The 15,830-nt window shown below is 37.3% G+C and overlaps 1 protein-coding gene across 5 annotated transcripts in view; it reads left to right on the forward strand.

The window, feature by feature from the left end:
- The window catches only part of UTRN (utrophin), a 513,165-nt gene that overhangs the window by 420,433 nt on the left and 76,902 nt on the right, over nucleotides 1–15,830 (forward strand). For all 5 annotated transcript variants that reach the window (XM_047733710.1, XM_047733711.1, XM_047733712.1 and 2 more), the window contains 3 exons: nucleotides 3,472–3,618; nucleotides 6,413–6,491; nucleotides 9,539–9,599. In XM_047733710.1, coding sequence (XP_047589666.1) covers nucleotides 3,472–3,618; nucleotides 6,413–6,491; nucleotides 9,539–9,599 — 287 coding nt within the window. The remainder of the gene's footprint in view (nucleotides 1–3,471; nucleotides 3,619–6,412; nucleotides 6,492–9,538; nucleotides 9,600–15,830) is intronic.

The raw sequence follows: 15,830 nt of genomic DNA on the forward strand, positions 1-15,830 counted from the left end.
TACCGATTATTGCTAAATATTATTAAATATGTCAAAGCAACTGGAAAACAAAATCTTTGAGGGACAATCAAATAAGTTTAATGCCCTAAAATTATCCTTAATCATTCTTCTTTCCAGAATACACACCTTCTGACAGGAGAAGCCTTCTCCACCCCCAACATCTGCTGGCAGGCTGCCAGTCAGCACCTTTAATGCTAGCAGATGTTCCTGTTTTTATAGCAAAGAAGACCACATAGACTTTTATTCTCCTATAGGAAAGCGCAGCCAAACATGATAAATTGGCTAGAACACATAGCGAATTGGAAACCATTTTAAAACTTGCTTTACTTCAAGCCCCTTAATTTGGAAGCTCATAAAAAGCAAAAGATAAACTTTTCCATTATAGAGATTCCTCACTGCCATAACACCCACAAAAACAAAGCCTAACGACAATGTCGGTCAGAGGTCTTTTAATATTTTCACCTGTAGCTTATGAGAGAAAAACATTATTTTACAGAGGAAAATTGGGAACTCCTTGATGTTCTATAAGATCTTAAAAATATGTCTTGAAGTTATAACCTGATTTTGAAAGTCTTTTCCCGTCTTTTAAAATAAACCTGTTATTATTTAAAATGATAGAAACCTAAGAGCACTGTCTAGCCTTCCATTTTTTCATCTTTGATACTTACAAAATACAAAGACATTGATTTTAAAAGCTGATTGAAATTCTTGAGTCCTCTCAAGTTATCTAGGAGAGAATATTAATGTATAATGTTAAATTACAACTGAGTTGTCTTTATTCTTAAACGGAATCTGAAGGAACTCAGGTCTCTTCCTAGTCCAGACTGAAAAATTCGCTTTCCCCACCCTAATCCCACTTTTGTCTGTCCCATGCTTCCCTGTCAGTGGTTCATTCTTTAGACCTAGAACGCCTGTTATCATATAACTGCTTTTCTCATTGAACCGTGGGTCAGTCTGTGCACATATTCTGTCATCGGTGAAAGACCAGCATCTACAGCCATGAAGAAAAATGATCACAACTCAAAGTCTTTTCTTTCCATTTTCCAGCAACTCAGATGCCTTTGTGAGCTTCCCTTCTTCTGCCTGATTTTGAAATGTTGGTGCCGGGTTCTTACAATGTTTCTTACTTTACACGCATTGGCCTCCATGTTCACTGTTTTAAATGTCATTTATACACGGCTCTCTCCTTTGTGTGGACCTTTTTATGCTGACTCTGGGTTCTAGATCTGTTCTTCTGATTTCCTTCTTGAGTTTCTTCTTGTGGCTTTTGAGCATATTCCAGAATTTTGAAAAACACTAAAATATATTCTCTGGTTTACCTAAAATTAATTTCCTTTTTGAAGTAAAGTTATATTTGTAATACTATTTTGATTTTTATCAGCCATAATGATTATTTTTAGCCTCTACATATTATCTAAGGGGGCGTTACATAGGGTAACAGGTTTTGGAAGAGAGAAGAAAGAAAGGAAGTGGTTGAAGAGGGTTTTTAAAAATAAACATAATGAGGAAGCCAAGTTAATACTGTGGTGTTCCAGTGAAAATTCATGGTCATCAAAGCACTCTGATATGTAATATTTCATCAACTAAACTTGATATGGGGAAAGGCAGAACAAGGGTTTGTAGACATATTCCTGTCTCTTAAGGGGTGGGATGGTAGAAACGCTATAATTTGAGGGCTGCTGCTAACTGTGTTCACAACACTTAATACATATCATTTCAGTTTGGCACATGATTAACTCTGATTTTGTGACATACTAAAGAAAAAACAATATACTGTTCTCCTTTAGTATCTCAGTTCTGTTCCCAATTGTATATTGGATTAACTTGCCTCAGGTTAACATTTTCATTGGGCCTTCGTCTGTAGAAGTGAATTCTCCCCTCTTGTATGGCAAAGTTTGTGCTGAATACTGGGGAGTGTCTCTTCTCAAGAAGCTTCTATTCTTCTTAAAGGACATCAAGAATATGGATGTACTAAAAGCTCTGATAAGGAATGATATTTAAAATACATAACAACTGGCCTGTATGGCACCAAACAATCAGAATGGTCTTCACTATGAAGCCTCATTTGTGTGGCTGCATGTGTGCTGGCAGGAAGTCCTTACTGGATTCTAGAAGGCAGAGAGAATGCTGGGAGCAGGTAGTGGGGCCTCTAGCCGAGAATGCTGAGGGAAGGGCCTCAGGGAAATGTTCCTTGAAATAGGATGCATAGGGACCTGAGTTGACTCTTAAAGCATCAGTGAGATCTAGGCAAAGACTCTGTTGGAAAAGGGGAACATGAACATAGAGTCAGGGGGAATTATGCGGCAAAGAGAGAAAGCTTAGTGTTTTCATTATTCTGTTTGCTCTTACAGGACATATTACAGTCCCTGGCCCCAAATATCTTTTGTTTTTCTCTTTCCCTCTTCACAGACATCCTCCATCACCGCCTGTACCATCTCTCATTTGTCACTAAGCCTCATTTACATTTTTTCTTATAGACACTACTCTTCCTGCCTCCCCTACCATGTGATGATAATGACTTTGAAAGGATCAAAACTTACCTGTTGAGTGATAGTCATAGATTTTGTGGTTAGGAAAGTTGTTCTTACTGGCCACTTAATTTTATTTATTTTTAAAGATTTTATTTATTTATTTGACAGAGCGCACAAGTAGGCAGAGCAGCAGGCAGAGGGAGAGGGAGAAGCAGACTCCCCATTGAGCAGGGAGCCCTATGTGGGGCTTGATCTCAGGACCTTGGCATCTCAGGACCTTGGCATCGTGACCTGAGCAAAAGGCAGATTGACTGAGCAACCTAGGCACCCTGGCCACTTAATTTTTTTTTTTTAAGATTTTATTTATTTATTTGACAGAGGGCAAGAGATCACAAGTAGGCACAGCAGCTGGCAGAGAGTGGGGGGAAGCAGGCTCCCCGCCAAGTAGAAAGCCTGATGTGGGGCTTGATCCCAGGACCTTGTGATCATGACCTGAGCCAAAGGCAGAGGCTTAATCCACTGAGCCACCCAGGTGCCTCTGGCCACTTAATTTTAAATAGTAACGTGTTCAAATCAAATTGTTGCCTCTGATGAAAAAAATAGTAAGATAACCAAGGAAAGAAAAAAAAAGAAGGAAAATATGAAAGAAAATGAAAAATAGAAACAAGACTAGAAATTAGTCAAGTGGATAATAATGGCAAACGTTTTCCAGATGAAATTACATAAGATGATAGATTTGCAGGAAATACATCATCATCTCAATGAGTTTGCCTTACGATTTTTCTCTCTGTGCTGCTGTTTAGATTCTCCAGGTTACAAAGGCTAACTCTGTGGCTGTTGGTCCCCGTGGCTACAGACGTGAGCTGGGCTGCCGTTGAGTACACAGCTGTTGTCAGTGGCCTCTTAGCTGGTCTTGCCATTTTCTTTGAAGAAGGGTTCAAAATCCTACCTTCTGTTACATTCTTTTCCAAGGTCATCATTTCTGTTTTTATTCTTCCAGGCATTTAGAGAAGAAATTGCACCAATCAACCTAAAAGTTAAAACAGTGAATGATTTGTCCAGTCAGCTGTCTCCACTTGACCTGCATCCATCTCTGAAGATGTCTCGCCAGCTAGATGACCTTAATATGCGATGGAAACTTCTGCAGGTGTCGCCACTTTATCCCTCTTCATGATCTAGCCTTGCCCAGTCGGTCCTTAAACCCTGCCTGATCATTCCCCGCACACCATCGCTTTCTCCTTCTTTGCTAGTTGTAGTCGATAATGGATTTGTAGCATGTAATACCACCAGATGTCTGTCGTTCCATATCTTGAAACCAGAGGCCTCATTTGTTTATGAATAGAGGTTTTAATGTAATTTTATGAGGTACCGTTCATATGATATTTGTAGAAAACTGCAGAAGGTCAGATAAATCATAGTAATGGAGACCTAGGATAGGTCACAGAAACATTTTCCCATAATGGCTCATGAAGGAGTCATTTTTCTTACTTTAATCATGTATTTTTTTTCCTTTTGCAAAGTTAAGTGATCTCCATCCTTCTTCCACTGTGTGCTACTCAAGTATGTTGTTCATTCTTTCCAGCTGGCACATTTACACTATTGTGGTGTTCTTACCTTTACTTCTTATGTCTAAGTTGTTGTAGTGACTGTGGATATTACTTGTTCATCCCAGATTTAACAGAGCCAAGCCCAGAAGAACTCTGTTGAGTACTACTAGGTATCCGCACGTATAAGTCACCACACATGCCCATGAGTAACTTAGTCTTGGCAGAACTTTGTCATGTTCAATGGCCAGTTCCTTGGAGTCGTAATAATTATTTTTTCCCTGAAAACTAGCAGGATAATTTAAGTGGAATATTGAAAAAATAATTGTGCATTTCTCTCTTTGGGGCCTGAAATGTAGTTTGTGTTTTTTTTTTAAAGATTTTATTTATTTATTTGACAGAGAGAGATCACAAGTAGGCAGAGAAGCAGGCAGAGAGAGAGAGAGAGGGAAGCAGGCTCCCTGCCGAGCAGAGAGCCCGATGCGGGACTCGATCCCAGGACCCTGAGATCATGACCTGAGCCGAAGGCAGTGGCTTAACCCACTGAGCCACCCAGGCACCCTGAAATGTAGTCTTTAATGAGATAGATGTGTAGCTAGAGGTGATACACAAAAGCATTTTATTTTAAAGCTATAATATTTTATAGCATATTAGGTTACCTGAATTAACTCAAACGTTGAATACCCAGTGCTTCATATGTTCTTCATGAATATGAAGATTTAAGAAATGAGTGCATAGCATCAAACTGTCTTTTCTATGTTTGAAAAGACTGTTAATAATCTGGGATTAGTAGAGTAGGAGATGGTAAAGTCAGACGTGCTTTTCTAGTGAGTGGAACACGAAGTGTTTGACTTTCTCTTTTTTCCTTCTGCTCCATTTCCCTAATTCATTACCTTCATGTGGGTTTTTCTGTGGTCCATCCTGATCGCCTTCTGCTTGTGTTACCGCTCTCTCCAAAGATTAGAAGTCAGGGAGTGCACTGTGCTTGAAAGAGGATATGCATTCTCTTATCCTTATCTCTGAGTGTTGTAACCGCTGGAGCGCAGATGTTAGTTGCTGGTTGAATGAGAAGGGAAGGAATCTCTACTGACAGCAGTGTCATTCGTTTAGGACCATCGTCTCTTCTCCTGTACTAGACGGTGGCAATTAAGTGCTTTTTGGCCTTAATGAACAAAGCACTTGCTAATGCAATTTAAATAGCTAACCAGGAAAAACTAGAGCTGCCCAGGGAGCCAGAGATAGACACGTTTCATTTAAAGGCAGCTGAAAATAGGATGGACAATCTATCCAGAACAGCGGACTCGCACGCAGAGACTGGGGCCAGGAAAAAGAAAATGGAAGTGTCAGTAGGCCGTGTGTGGTGGTTACTGAGTTGCATTTAGCCTTGCAGTGGACCCGCTGTGCATTTTCATAATGTAGAGAGCTAACGGTGGAAGTTGGAAGGACAGATTCAGAGAGTATACTAATTGGCTGCTATACCCTTGGATACCCCCAAGTTTAGATGATTGAACACAAATGTGGAAGCAGATAAGAGATTCTATACTCCTAGATCTTCGTACTGTCCATCCATCTCTATCTATCCATCTATTGTCTAATTCGATCTCTCTGTCATCTACCTGTCTTTCTGTTTGTGCCTCTGGCTGTCATCATCTATCTGTGTTTTTCCCCAGCATTATTTTAGACTTCTTTTTCATTTGCTTCCTGTGGCACTTTTGACCACTTTCCTTATAGAGGAGAGACGAGTAGCCACTGGCCACAAGGCCACAGCTTGACTTTAGATGCTTTCGAGCTTTCCTGCTTTCAAGGCAGCATAGAGTAACAGGAAAGCAAGAGCTTCTGGGACGAGATTAGCTGCATGTGGATACTAGTACTGTCGGGTACTGACTTTCTGTCCTTGGACACCTCTTTGTGCCCCAATTTCTTCATCTGTAAAGTGGTGATAATAATAAATAATACTTACCCAACATGGTCATTGTGATGGTTAAAAGAGTTAATTTGTATGAACTGCTTAGAAGAGTGCCTGTGCACTCTGCTGCTCTTTGCAGTCAGTTGGTACCGGAAGAGGGTATTTTAATCCTAGTACTTTGGTCCCAGAGATAGAGAAGGAGTCTGCACAAGCAGTCATATCTCGGACAGTAGCCTCCTTTAGTAAACAGGGTTTCTGGAGGGGGTGTGTGGGGGGGATGGAGTAACTGGGCAATGGGCATTAAGGAGGGCATGTGATAGGATGAACACCTGTGTTACATGCAACTGATGAATTCTTGAACTCTACATCGGAAGCTAACGAGGTGTGCTCTATGTTGAATAATTGAGTTTAAATAGAAAAATACTTAAATCAAGTATATTATTAAAGTCATTGTTTTCAAATCAAATTATTTCTTGCATGTGTGTATGCAGGTTTCTGTAGATGATCGCCTTAAACAGCTTCAGGAAGCCCATAGAGACTTTGGACCATCCTCCCAGCATTTTCTTTCTAGTAAGTTTGACTGTTCTCATTAACTGAGTGAATGAGCAGATTCTTTCAGTTTCCTTCCAGGAGCCATATTCTTCGCTACATTTACTCACGTTCGATAAATGTACAGAAAGTAATATTAAGATTCATTACCATATTGTTTATTGGTTATTAGTTGTAATAATCTGGCCACCATTGATAAGTCCCCAAAGTGGAGCAAAACTGAATTTGTCTTTAGCTGTGGTTTTTCACTGAACCATCAGCTATAGTAACTAATATAGTATCATATCATCATTAGCGTATCATAAAGGCTACGAACTTTTTCACAATAAGGAAATCATTTTTACATTTTCAGATTTCTAATTAGTTTTTCTTCTTAAAAAGTGTTTATCAATTTAAAATGTACCTGTATCTTTAGCAATAAAAAAAATAACTCCCCACAAATCTGAGATTTTTGTTTATTAGGTTCACTGTAATCATACTTCGCTTTTCTTTCGGTCAAGTATTGCAGATGTAGCCAAACCACGTATGTAGATTTGTAGGTAATATTCTCCAACTGAAACATTTAATTTTATGGACTGTTCATGAGATCTTGTATAAGTGCTTTGAGCTTCTGTTTTCTTTATCATTCACTGCTGGGGAAACTAAAGAATGTAGGATTCAGAGTCATCCAAATTAAGATTAAATTATTAATTCTGCCTTTTGCCAGACCTGTAGATTCCTGAGAGTTAATTTCTTTATCTTAAAATTCTATAATAATACTTGTTTTTTCTGATCACCTTGAAAATTGAGTGAGGAAGCAGAGTGAGTTTCCTAGCACCCATCACAGTTCTTGACACTGATGCTTTCACTATTAATTTCTTTAATTTTTCCTGGCAAACATATGCCAGAAAACAGCTTGTTTAATTAAACATAAATGAAGTTTAAAACTTAAGACACAGCTTATATCCCAATTATGAGAACTTCTTTGTATCTATAATGATAGAGAAAACTGAAGTAATACCATCTCTTCCAACCAAATTGATTACATTCATATTTTCCCTTAATCTTTTGTCATGGTTGATAATCTGCTTTACCTCAATTCAAGGTTGGCTTTTCTATTTTCACAGTTTAGAGAATCTGAATTAGTCATTTCCTGCCCCTCCTGTCCTCGAGTCCTCATGCTCCCCCACTCCTCTCCCCCTCTCCACGCCCCCATACACATTTTCTCTTTCACACACAAGAGCTCTTAGATAGCCTATCTTTGAGTGATTGTAGTCCTTCCTGGATTAACTGGGTGCAAGGGTGCATTTCTAAAGTTGGGATGCCATCAGTGTTGATAAAGTAAAGAAGTGTGCAGTCTCATTAGGTATGAACTACTTCAGATTTCTTAAACTTAATTTAAGCTGTGTGCTAAGGCCAAATTAAAGCAGAATTTAACAAGAACTTGTGACTCTATTTACTTCTAAGGATTAGTTATCTATTAGTGATGAAATCCTGTACTTTGACCCAGCAACCATTTGTTCATAATAAAAACCCAACTCATGTTCTTTAGGAAAGGAGACATGGTAAGATTCACATGTACTTTGTGAAACCAAAGCATGTGGCCTTTTATTGTCCAAGGAGGTCAGAGTTTTTCAAATCAAAACAATTGTTAACGTGAATGAAGACATGTAAACCAAATCCCAATTAATAAATTGAATAATTGTTATCTCTTGCTGCTTGGAATCATTTGCTTTATAATATTTCTTGGATATCAGCCAGGTTATAAAAGGAGTCTGTTTAGCTAGAACACAAAATAAAAACTGACCTATGGGGCTGGTGCCAACACTGAAACGAGGTTGGCTCCAATGAGAAATTTATTATACCTACTTCCACATTTTCATCACCCTTTTATATTTTCACGGACATAGTTGGAGAAGGGAGTGCTCCCATGCTATAAAGAGAAGAAGAATTGTTGAACAGGAGAATTGCTGAACTAGGGGTCAGAAATCTTGAGATCATGTCTGAGCTCAGCCATTTCTTTATGGAGCAAATTCTTTCACTTCTGAGTATCTCATTCCTTACTTATCTGATAGAGCTCTAATGAGGGCATGTTGACTTCCTTATCAACAGATGTATTTGAAAAGGCTTTGCGGGTTTAGAATGCTATATTTTTGTAAGATATTAATGTTACCTGAAATTCAGAAAAAAAAGCATTGTTAACAACTGGCTCTGAGAGCCTAGTGATAATTGCAACGATTTGTTTGAATTGCTTGTTTATTAGTTTATTTGGCAAAATTCCTTAGTAGCTCTAACTTTACATGTTTACCTCTTCTTAAATCAGTCTTAAAATAATTTTATAGGAATAATATAGTTTTATAAATAAAGAAGAACTGGAATTATAAGATATAAGTACCTGAAACAAAATATAAAATCTCAATCATAGTGATATCTAATTTGAAAGTAAGAAACTGTATTTTCTGTGCATTTCAGATGAACTAAGTTTTTGGCATTCTTCTATCCAGATAATTACGTTTGTTGTTTTCTTTTTTGTCATTGTTGTTTTTAACAACCCTTTGCCTGTGTTTGTCTTAATCTTTCCTTTTTAAAATTCATACAAATGAGTTTGTTTAAATGCCATCTGTCCTAGATAGTTATTCATGTGAAACAAAGTAAAGCATGTTATTAATGATCTGGAAAATTCAGTCTTGGGGAATCTAGTTTATAATCTGGATATACCAGGTAAAATTAATTTTGGCTTTAGCTTAATCAAAAAATATATACAGAGTCCATTTTTTGGATAGCACTAAGTTTTAAATTGTGATTATAAACAATAAAACTTGATTTTGAGAAGTATTTTTAGCAATAGGTTCAATTAGTTAGGTTGGCATTTGAAATTGGAACCTGCGTTGTTTCTTTCCTTGCTTCAAATGAATCTTTAAAAAGTTACTCTTTGTTTAGCCTCACAGATTTCATAATTATAGGAATCCAGCTCAAAAACCAGAACAGTTCGCGTTGAATTGGCTATAAAATGTGTCCAGTTGTTTTGCATTATGGCGTAAGTCTTTTGGGTGAGCAGTGTTTCCAATAACCTCCATTTGTTTCTTCAGCTTCAGTCCAGCTGCCATGGCAGAGATCCATTTCACATAATAAAGTGCCCTATTACATCAAGTAAGTTGATTTTAATTCTCCTTTATGATACCAAAAATACAAAGTTATGTTGATAGCTTAAGAGGCTTTCCACTGTAACTTTGGAAAATAGAATTCAATCCTGCTGTCTGAAGGAAACTATATATATATAATATTTAAAAGAAGTTAGTTTAAAAATCAGAGTATTATTTGTAGTTTATTAGGTTAAGGCCATAGGTGTGTTTAGCATATATTATTTTTAAACTGATACTAAAATATTTGGGGAAACTGACAAAATTTCTAAATATGTCAAACTCTTGGGGCACCCGGCTGGCTCAGTCTGTAGAGCTTGAGACTCAACCTTGGGATTGTGAGTTCGAGCCCTACCTTGGGTGTAGAGATTACTTAAGAATAAAATCTTAGTAAATAAATATGTCAAACTCTGGACATGATGCTGTTTCTCACACTGTACTGATTCTAAACCATTTTTATTTCTCCCAGAAAATCCATTTAAAAAGTGCTGTACTCTTCTCATTTTAATCCATTAAAAACAAGCAGTGTTTTTATCATTAAAAAGTTCAGTATTTTCAGGGGTTTTTGGCTTATGGATATTATCTGCAGTATAGTTTAGATTTATCATCCTTACTTTTTTTATTGTCAGTTTGAGAGTTTCTCCTTTTTACATACAAGTTTCTCTTTATTATATAACATTTTATACATTTTGTATCATTTACACAAGGTCTGAGTAGGATTTGATCCTTGGTTTAGGCTAGGTATTGTCCTAGGACAGAATGATACAATCCCTTGAGGTGTAAATTAGCAAAGATGTTGGTTTACAATGTGTTAAACTGATGAAAGTCCTAGCTGACTCTGTTTTATGTGTATGGTGAACAGCATCATAATTACAGGAAAGTAATCACTATTATTAGGAGTCAACTCTGTCTCAGATTAGCCAGCTGACCTCAGGCAAATTGGGTAAACATCTCTGGGCCAGTTTTCCTTTGTATCTTTCCTAAATGGCATATGGATCTCCAAAATCCATGCTGACACCAATAATCTACTCTTCCAATATCCCTCTTCCTGAAAAATTTGTATATGAAGCCAGTGTTTGTGAAATAGTATTTCCTTATGAAGGTTCTATTGTAGTCTGAGATGCATCCTCTGGGTAAAGAAAAATCACCATACCATATATGAAATATAATAATAGTATGTGTTATATTGCCTTAATGGAATTCACTACTTTCACTGTAGAGTCTATAGTGTACTGGTTTGTGATAAACTTAAGGATGAGGTAGCAAAGCAATTGGCTGGTGTCAGATTTGTGCAATCATGAATAGAAAAGTCAGAGGCTGGGTAAATTGACATGTCTCTATTGAGAATGTAATCATCTGAATCAAATTTAAACCATTTTTAAGATTTTTTACATTTTTATTATTATAATAATTAATAATAATAATAGCAGCAGGTGAAGAAGGGGGCATGAGTCAGGGAATGCTCACAGCCTCTAGAAACTAGAAAAGGCAAGCCAATGGGATTCTCTTTTAGAATCTCCAAGGAGGGGGATGCCTGGGTGGCTCAGTTGGTTAGAATCTCCAAGGAGGACCACAGACCTGCAAACCTCAATTTTAGCTTAAGGAGACATTTATTTTGGAGTCATTTTTTTATAGCAGCAGTAGAAAGCTAACACATGTATTACACAAAATGAAGAAGTCCATGAAATTATTTGAAATTAAATTTTTTTACTCAACTGACAAAGAATCCTTATGTGATTTTTTTTTAAAAGTGTTGATCAGATCCAGCAAAGCAGATTTTTGTCTTTACTGGATAAAGAAAATATTAATTCTCTTGTTTGATTATGTTATATGCTGGCTATTTATTTGACTTGTCATTTTAAGAATCCATCTTGAATTTTAGCACTGCTATTGAAAAGGAATTTCTGTATGTCCAAGTTGATTATATATGGCTAAAAATGACATTAAGTCAGAGTTTCACTGATTCAGAATTTTTATAATTTTGGTTGGCTCTCACAGGATTATAGTCTTGTTCACACTATGAGTTCTGATGGGGTAGACTGTATAGCAAAAGCTTGTTCCTCTGACATCTCATTAGCTGGAGCTCCGTGACCATGACCATGACCAGCACTTTAAAATATGTATAATACAATGATGGCCAATATGTGTAATGTGACTTGTAGGATTGTAGCCTCCTAAAATATCTTCAACATCATTAGTGAAAGATTGAATTTTCTTGACTCCATATAATTTTACTGTTAAGTGTCTTTTGGGACTTTGAAATATGTAGAGATCTCCCCAGGTATATAGGTTGAATTCTCTTATTTTTAGAAAACTTTCAGCCAGATGCTTTCATTACCTGCTCTGTTGTGTAACTTAACAGTTTCTTTCTTCATAATAAAGTATATCAATCTCTGGAGGTAGGGTTGATATGAGCCAGTATTTCCAGATGAAGAATTTTTATGAAAACAAAATTTAATTCCCAAGTAAATTAATAAGCAAGTAAATAATGAGTGAAAGGGCTTTTAATATACACTTCCTTTTGCATGGCTGCACAAGTAAGTAGAGGAAGAATGTTAAAAACAAATTTAGCATGATTGTCATGCAGCTAGAGTCTCCTGGAGCATATTAGGATGTATTAATTTAGCCAAAAAGAAAATAAGAGTCAGCTAAAAATGTGGAAGTATACGATTTTGTATTCTTTATGGAAGTATACGATTTTTTATACTTCAGTGGCAGAATATAGTGAGAAAGTTGAAAGGAGAATGGGAAGAACAAATTGTTTTTCTTTCGTATTTTTGTTTTATCGATTAGCTAAAACCTACTTTGATGGCTTTCCAATGCATTTCTTTCTCTCTAGGTGTGTTTTCCTTAATATTTTGTGGTGTACTGCAGTGGTTCCAGACTCATTTGTTTCTAAAAAATGGTAGAATATAGATTTGAACTGTAAGGGTCTGTATGGTATAAATCCCTCTAAAGTTGAAACTCATATCTTTAAATTATATTTGCTGCATCTAAGGTAGGCTTTCCAAATCTGATCTAGTTATTTTTTCTTTTCTAGTATAATCCAGTGACAGCTCATTGTTCTATCAGTTTACAGAAACCTGCAATGGCTCCTGCTGCCTTTACAATATACAAAAATCTACCATCAAAGCCAGATTTCTTTCTCTGTGGATTTTTAGTTATGTGTTTGTGTTTTGCACACGTTTTTCATTTCCTCAGCTAAAAGTTAATATCCAGGGTGTTTCAGGCATATAAGGAACAACGAGTAAAAGCTTTGGGTTGAACTTTCCTAACATGTCACGTTAATCATATAAAGCTCATTGCTTCTCATTTTGATCTGGAAATAATACTAATAAATAGTCATAGCGGGTGATAATAAAGATCACTGAAACGAATTATATTTTTTGAATATTCATTTGCCAGCCACTGTGCTAATCCTGTAATTATCTCTTAATTCTCACTGGAGTGTTGGAACTGTCATTACCCCATTTACGGGCAAGGCTTAGATAACAAGTACGCATATAGCTTGCTCCAATCATACAACCAGTACAAGGAAGAGCTAGTGCTCAAACCCAGGGACTGACTCCAGCTCCTGCCTCTTGACCGTTGTGCCTCCAGCTCTCTGCACTGAGCAAAGAGAACAGAAATTTAAGTCACACGGAAAATCTGGGTAGTATGGGGACTTATATTAAAGAAGGCATGGTCAGGTGGAGGAAATTTGAGCATGCTATGGATTGGCTCCCGTTTATGACACACCTACTAAGGGCCAGCAGTTGAGGGCAGAGCTCATTTTCGTAGGTCATTTCTGTAAGGGTAATGCATGCTTTAATATGATTAAGGAAATGTCACACTGCGTGGTGCAGTAATGGAGAGAGGTACTTTTCTATAGGTAGAAAAATGTACTTGTCCACAGTCCTGCCAGTCGGATCTTGACAGGAATTCAGAGGTAGGGTGTGTGGCCCTCCACTACCTTTCCTCAGTTCCACAGTCAGAGATTTCTGTCATTAGGTGGATTTCCATCCATGATTAGGATGCTCAACAGAGCGGGCTCATAAGTCCCGTAGGGCTTTTTGTGTAGATGGCTCTGTACATAGCCAGTCTGTTAGTAAGTCGTACTCTTTCACAGAATTTAGTAAGGTGAAGTTAGGAAATCTGGTTTTCTGTTCTCCCTCTACGATGTCATCTCTGAAGCCAGAGTGCATGACTTTTCAGGAAGCCTTAGCGGAAATGCTGCTGCTGCTCTCATGACGGGTTGTCCCCTCACATCCTAACAGTTTTTCCACTTGAATCTGAGGTGCAAACCTAAATTCTTTATAGAATCCTAAGTGTACTCACACACATGCAGCTTTCATGTGAACATTTTAGTAATCTCTTCTTACTAGATAATACATATCACATTCTCTGAAACTGACGTTTCTCAGTATTACAGTGTTTTAATCAAAATAAAATATCATTACCTACAGATACCACTTCCATGGATTCTCTGCCTTATTCTCACTCCCCTTGACGAACAGGCCTAAATCAAATTTTTCCTCAAGTTATTACATCTCCTTTATATTTTCCTTTTCTATTCTCATGTCCATTAGGGATAATTCCCCTTTCTTGCCTTCCAAGGCCATTGTCTGCTGCCCTAATCCATCAATTGCTGGGAAAAAAAAACAAAACACAAAGTTTATAGTTGTAAATAAAATCTTGGAGAGCAAGTAGCTGTTTTTTATAGCAGTCATGTAGTTTATTTGCATAAACTCTATTTCCTTGTCTCATTATACATGTACAGTCTAAAGGAGAGAATTAATGCTTATTTCTTTAGAGGAATCGTGGACCCAATCAGTGATGTAGGTGAAATATTTCTCCCTTAAATAAGAGCGGAGAGGAGTGACAGCAAAGGGTTTTCCAAATATTTAGCCTAACAAGAAAGTCAAAGCTAACAGAGGTGTGTGTATAACAAAACAAAGAAGAAATTAACATAAAGAATTTTATGTTTAAAGATTGGAGGAAACTCATCCCAAAACAAAATAAATCCATAACAAATATGTAACTAATAATGAAAGGCAAACACAGCTCTCTCTGAAAGGCCTCCTACAGCTGTCTTCATCTCTATCTCCCTCCTTAATCAAGATGAGAGATGGCATTCTCCTGGTGCCAGATTTTTGGTGGAGAAGTCTTGGGACACACTTTGAGTGTCTCTGCAGGAGTAGAGCTTGTGTTTTCATTTTAATGATAAAGAAATAAATGAAACAAAGCTTAAGAGAATGTACTGGGGAGTCTCTTTTTCCAAGAAACAGTCTGTGACTTTACCTATGTTGAAAATAAATATTTAAAATCATTGGGCCAACTCTGCTGATGAGGAGGGAAAAACGAAGTTGTTTTATGAAAGAACATAAGCGTCTTGGGATCCCTATACCTCCTGGGCTTGGAGACAGCTTCAGACAAGTGAGCACACCTTGGCTGTTGAGAAAGATAACAGCAGGCCCTGTGCCCTGCAGCAGCCTTGAATTGGCAAACTGTAACCAGAAAGACAACTTCCAGTGTATCTACCAGTGCCCTGACTTACTGAGGTAATTCAGGTGGAACTGACATGGTCCTAGAAAGACATTCACTAGTGCAGGACTGAAAAAGATGTTATTTTCCTGCCATTCATCTATATATGGCTGGGGCCAGTGTTATTTTTACCATGAGGTGGAATTTGGGCTTGGCATCTTACAGGTTACTCAGTTCCACTGTATTATAGGGGCACTGTCAGCCTTACTGTACCGTCTGACTTTAAGGGTCAAATTTATAATTAATAAAGGTCTACTGTAAAGTACAGAAAAGTCACTATGGGGCCACTAAGGAGGAAAAAGAGATATTTATATTTTGATTTGTTAAGATGAAATTTTTTAAATAGTCATTGAAACTAGCAAAAGTGCAAAAGCAATAATGATCAAATAAATAGTGAAAGAAATAGAGTGTCTTTTTCTATATGGATTGTAAAGTAAAATGTACAATGTAAAGTTCAATACAACCATATAGAAAAAAATTGATTTCTCCTTTAAAAATTGCATATGAAAGAGGTAGAGTAGTTAAAAACAAAAACAAAAAACCTAAATCTAGGGACGACTCAGTTGGTTATGCTTCTGCCTTCGGCTCAGGTCATGATCTCAGGGTCCTGGGACTGAGTCCTGCACAGGCTCCCTGCTCAGCTGCGAGCCTGCCTCTCTCTCCACCCCACTTTCCCTGCCTGTGTTCCCTCTCTTGCTTGCTCGCTCTCTCTGTCAAA

This window comes from Lutra lutra, chromosome 6 (genome assembly GCF_902655055.1).
Source record: "Lutra lutra chromosome 6, mLutLut1.2, whole genome shotgun sequence".
Taxonomy (NCBI): domain Eukaryota; kingdom Metazoa; phylum Chordata; class Mammalia; order Carnivora; family Mustelidae; genus Lutra; species Lutra lutra.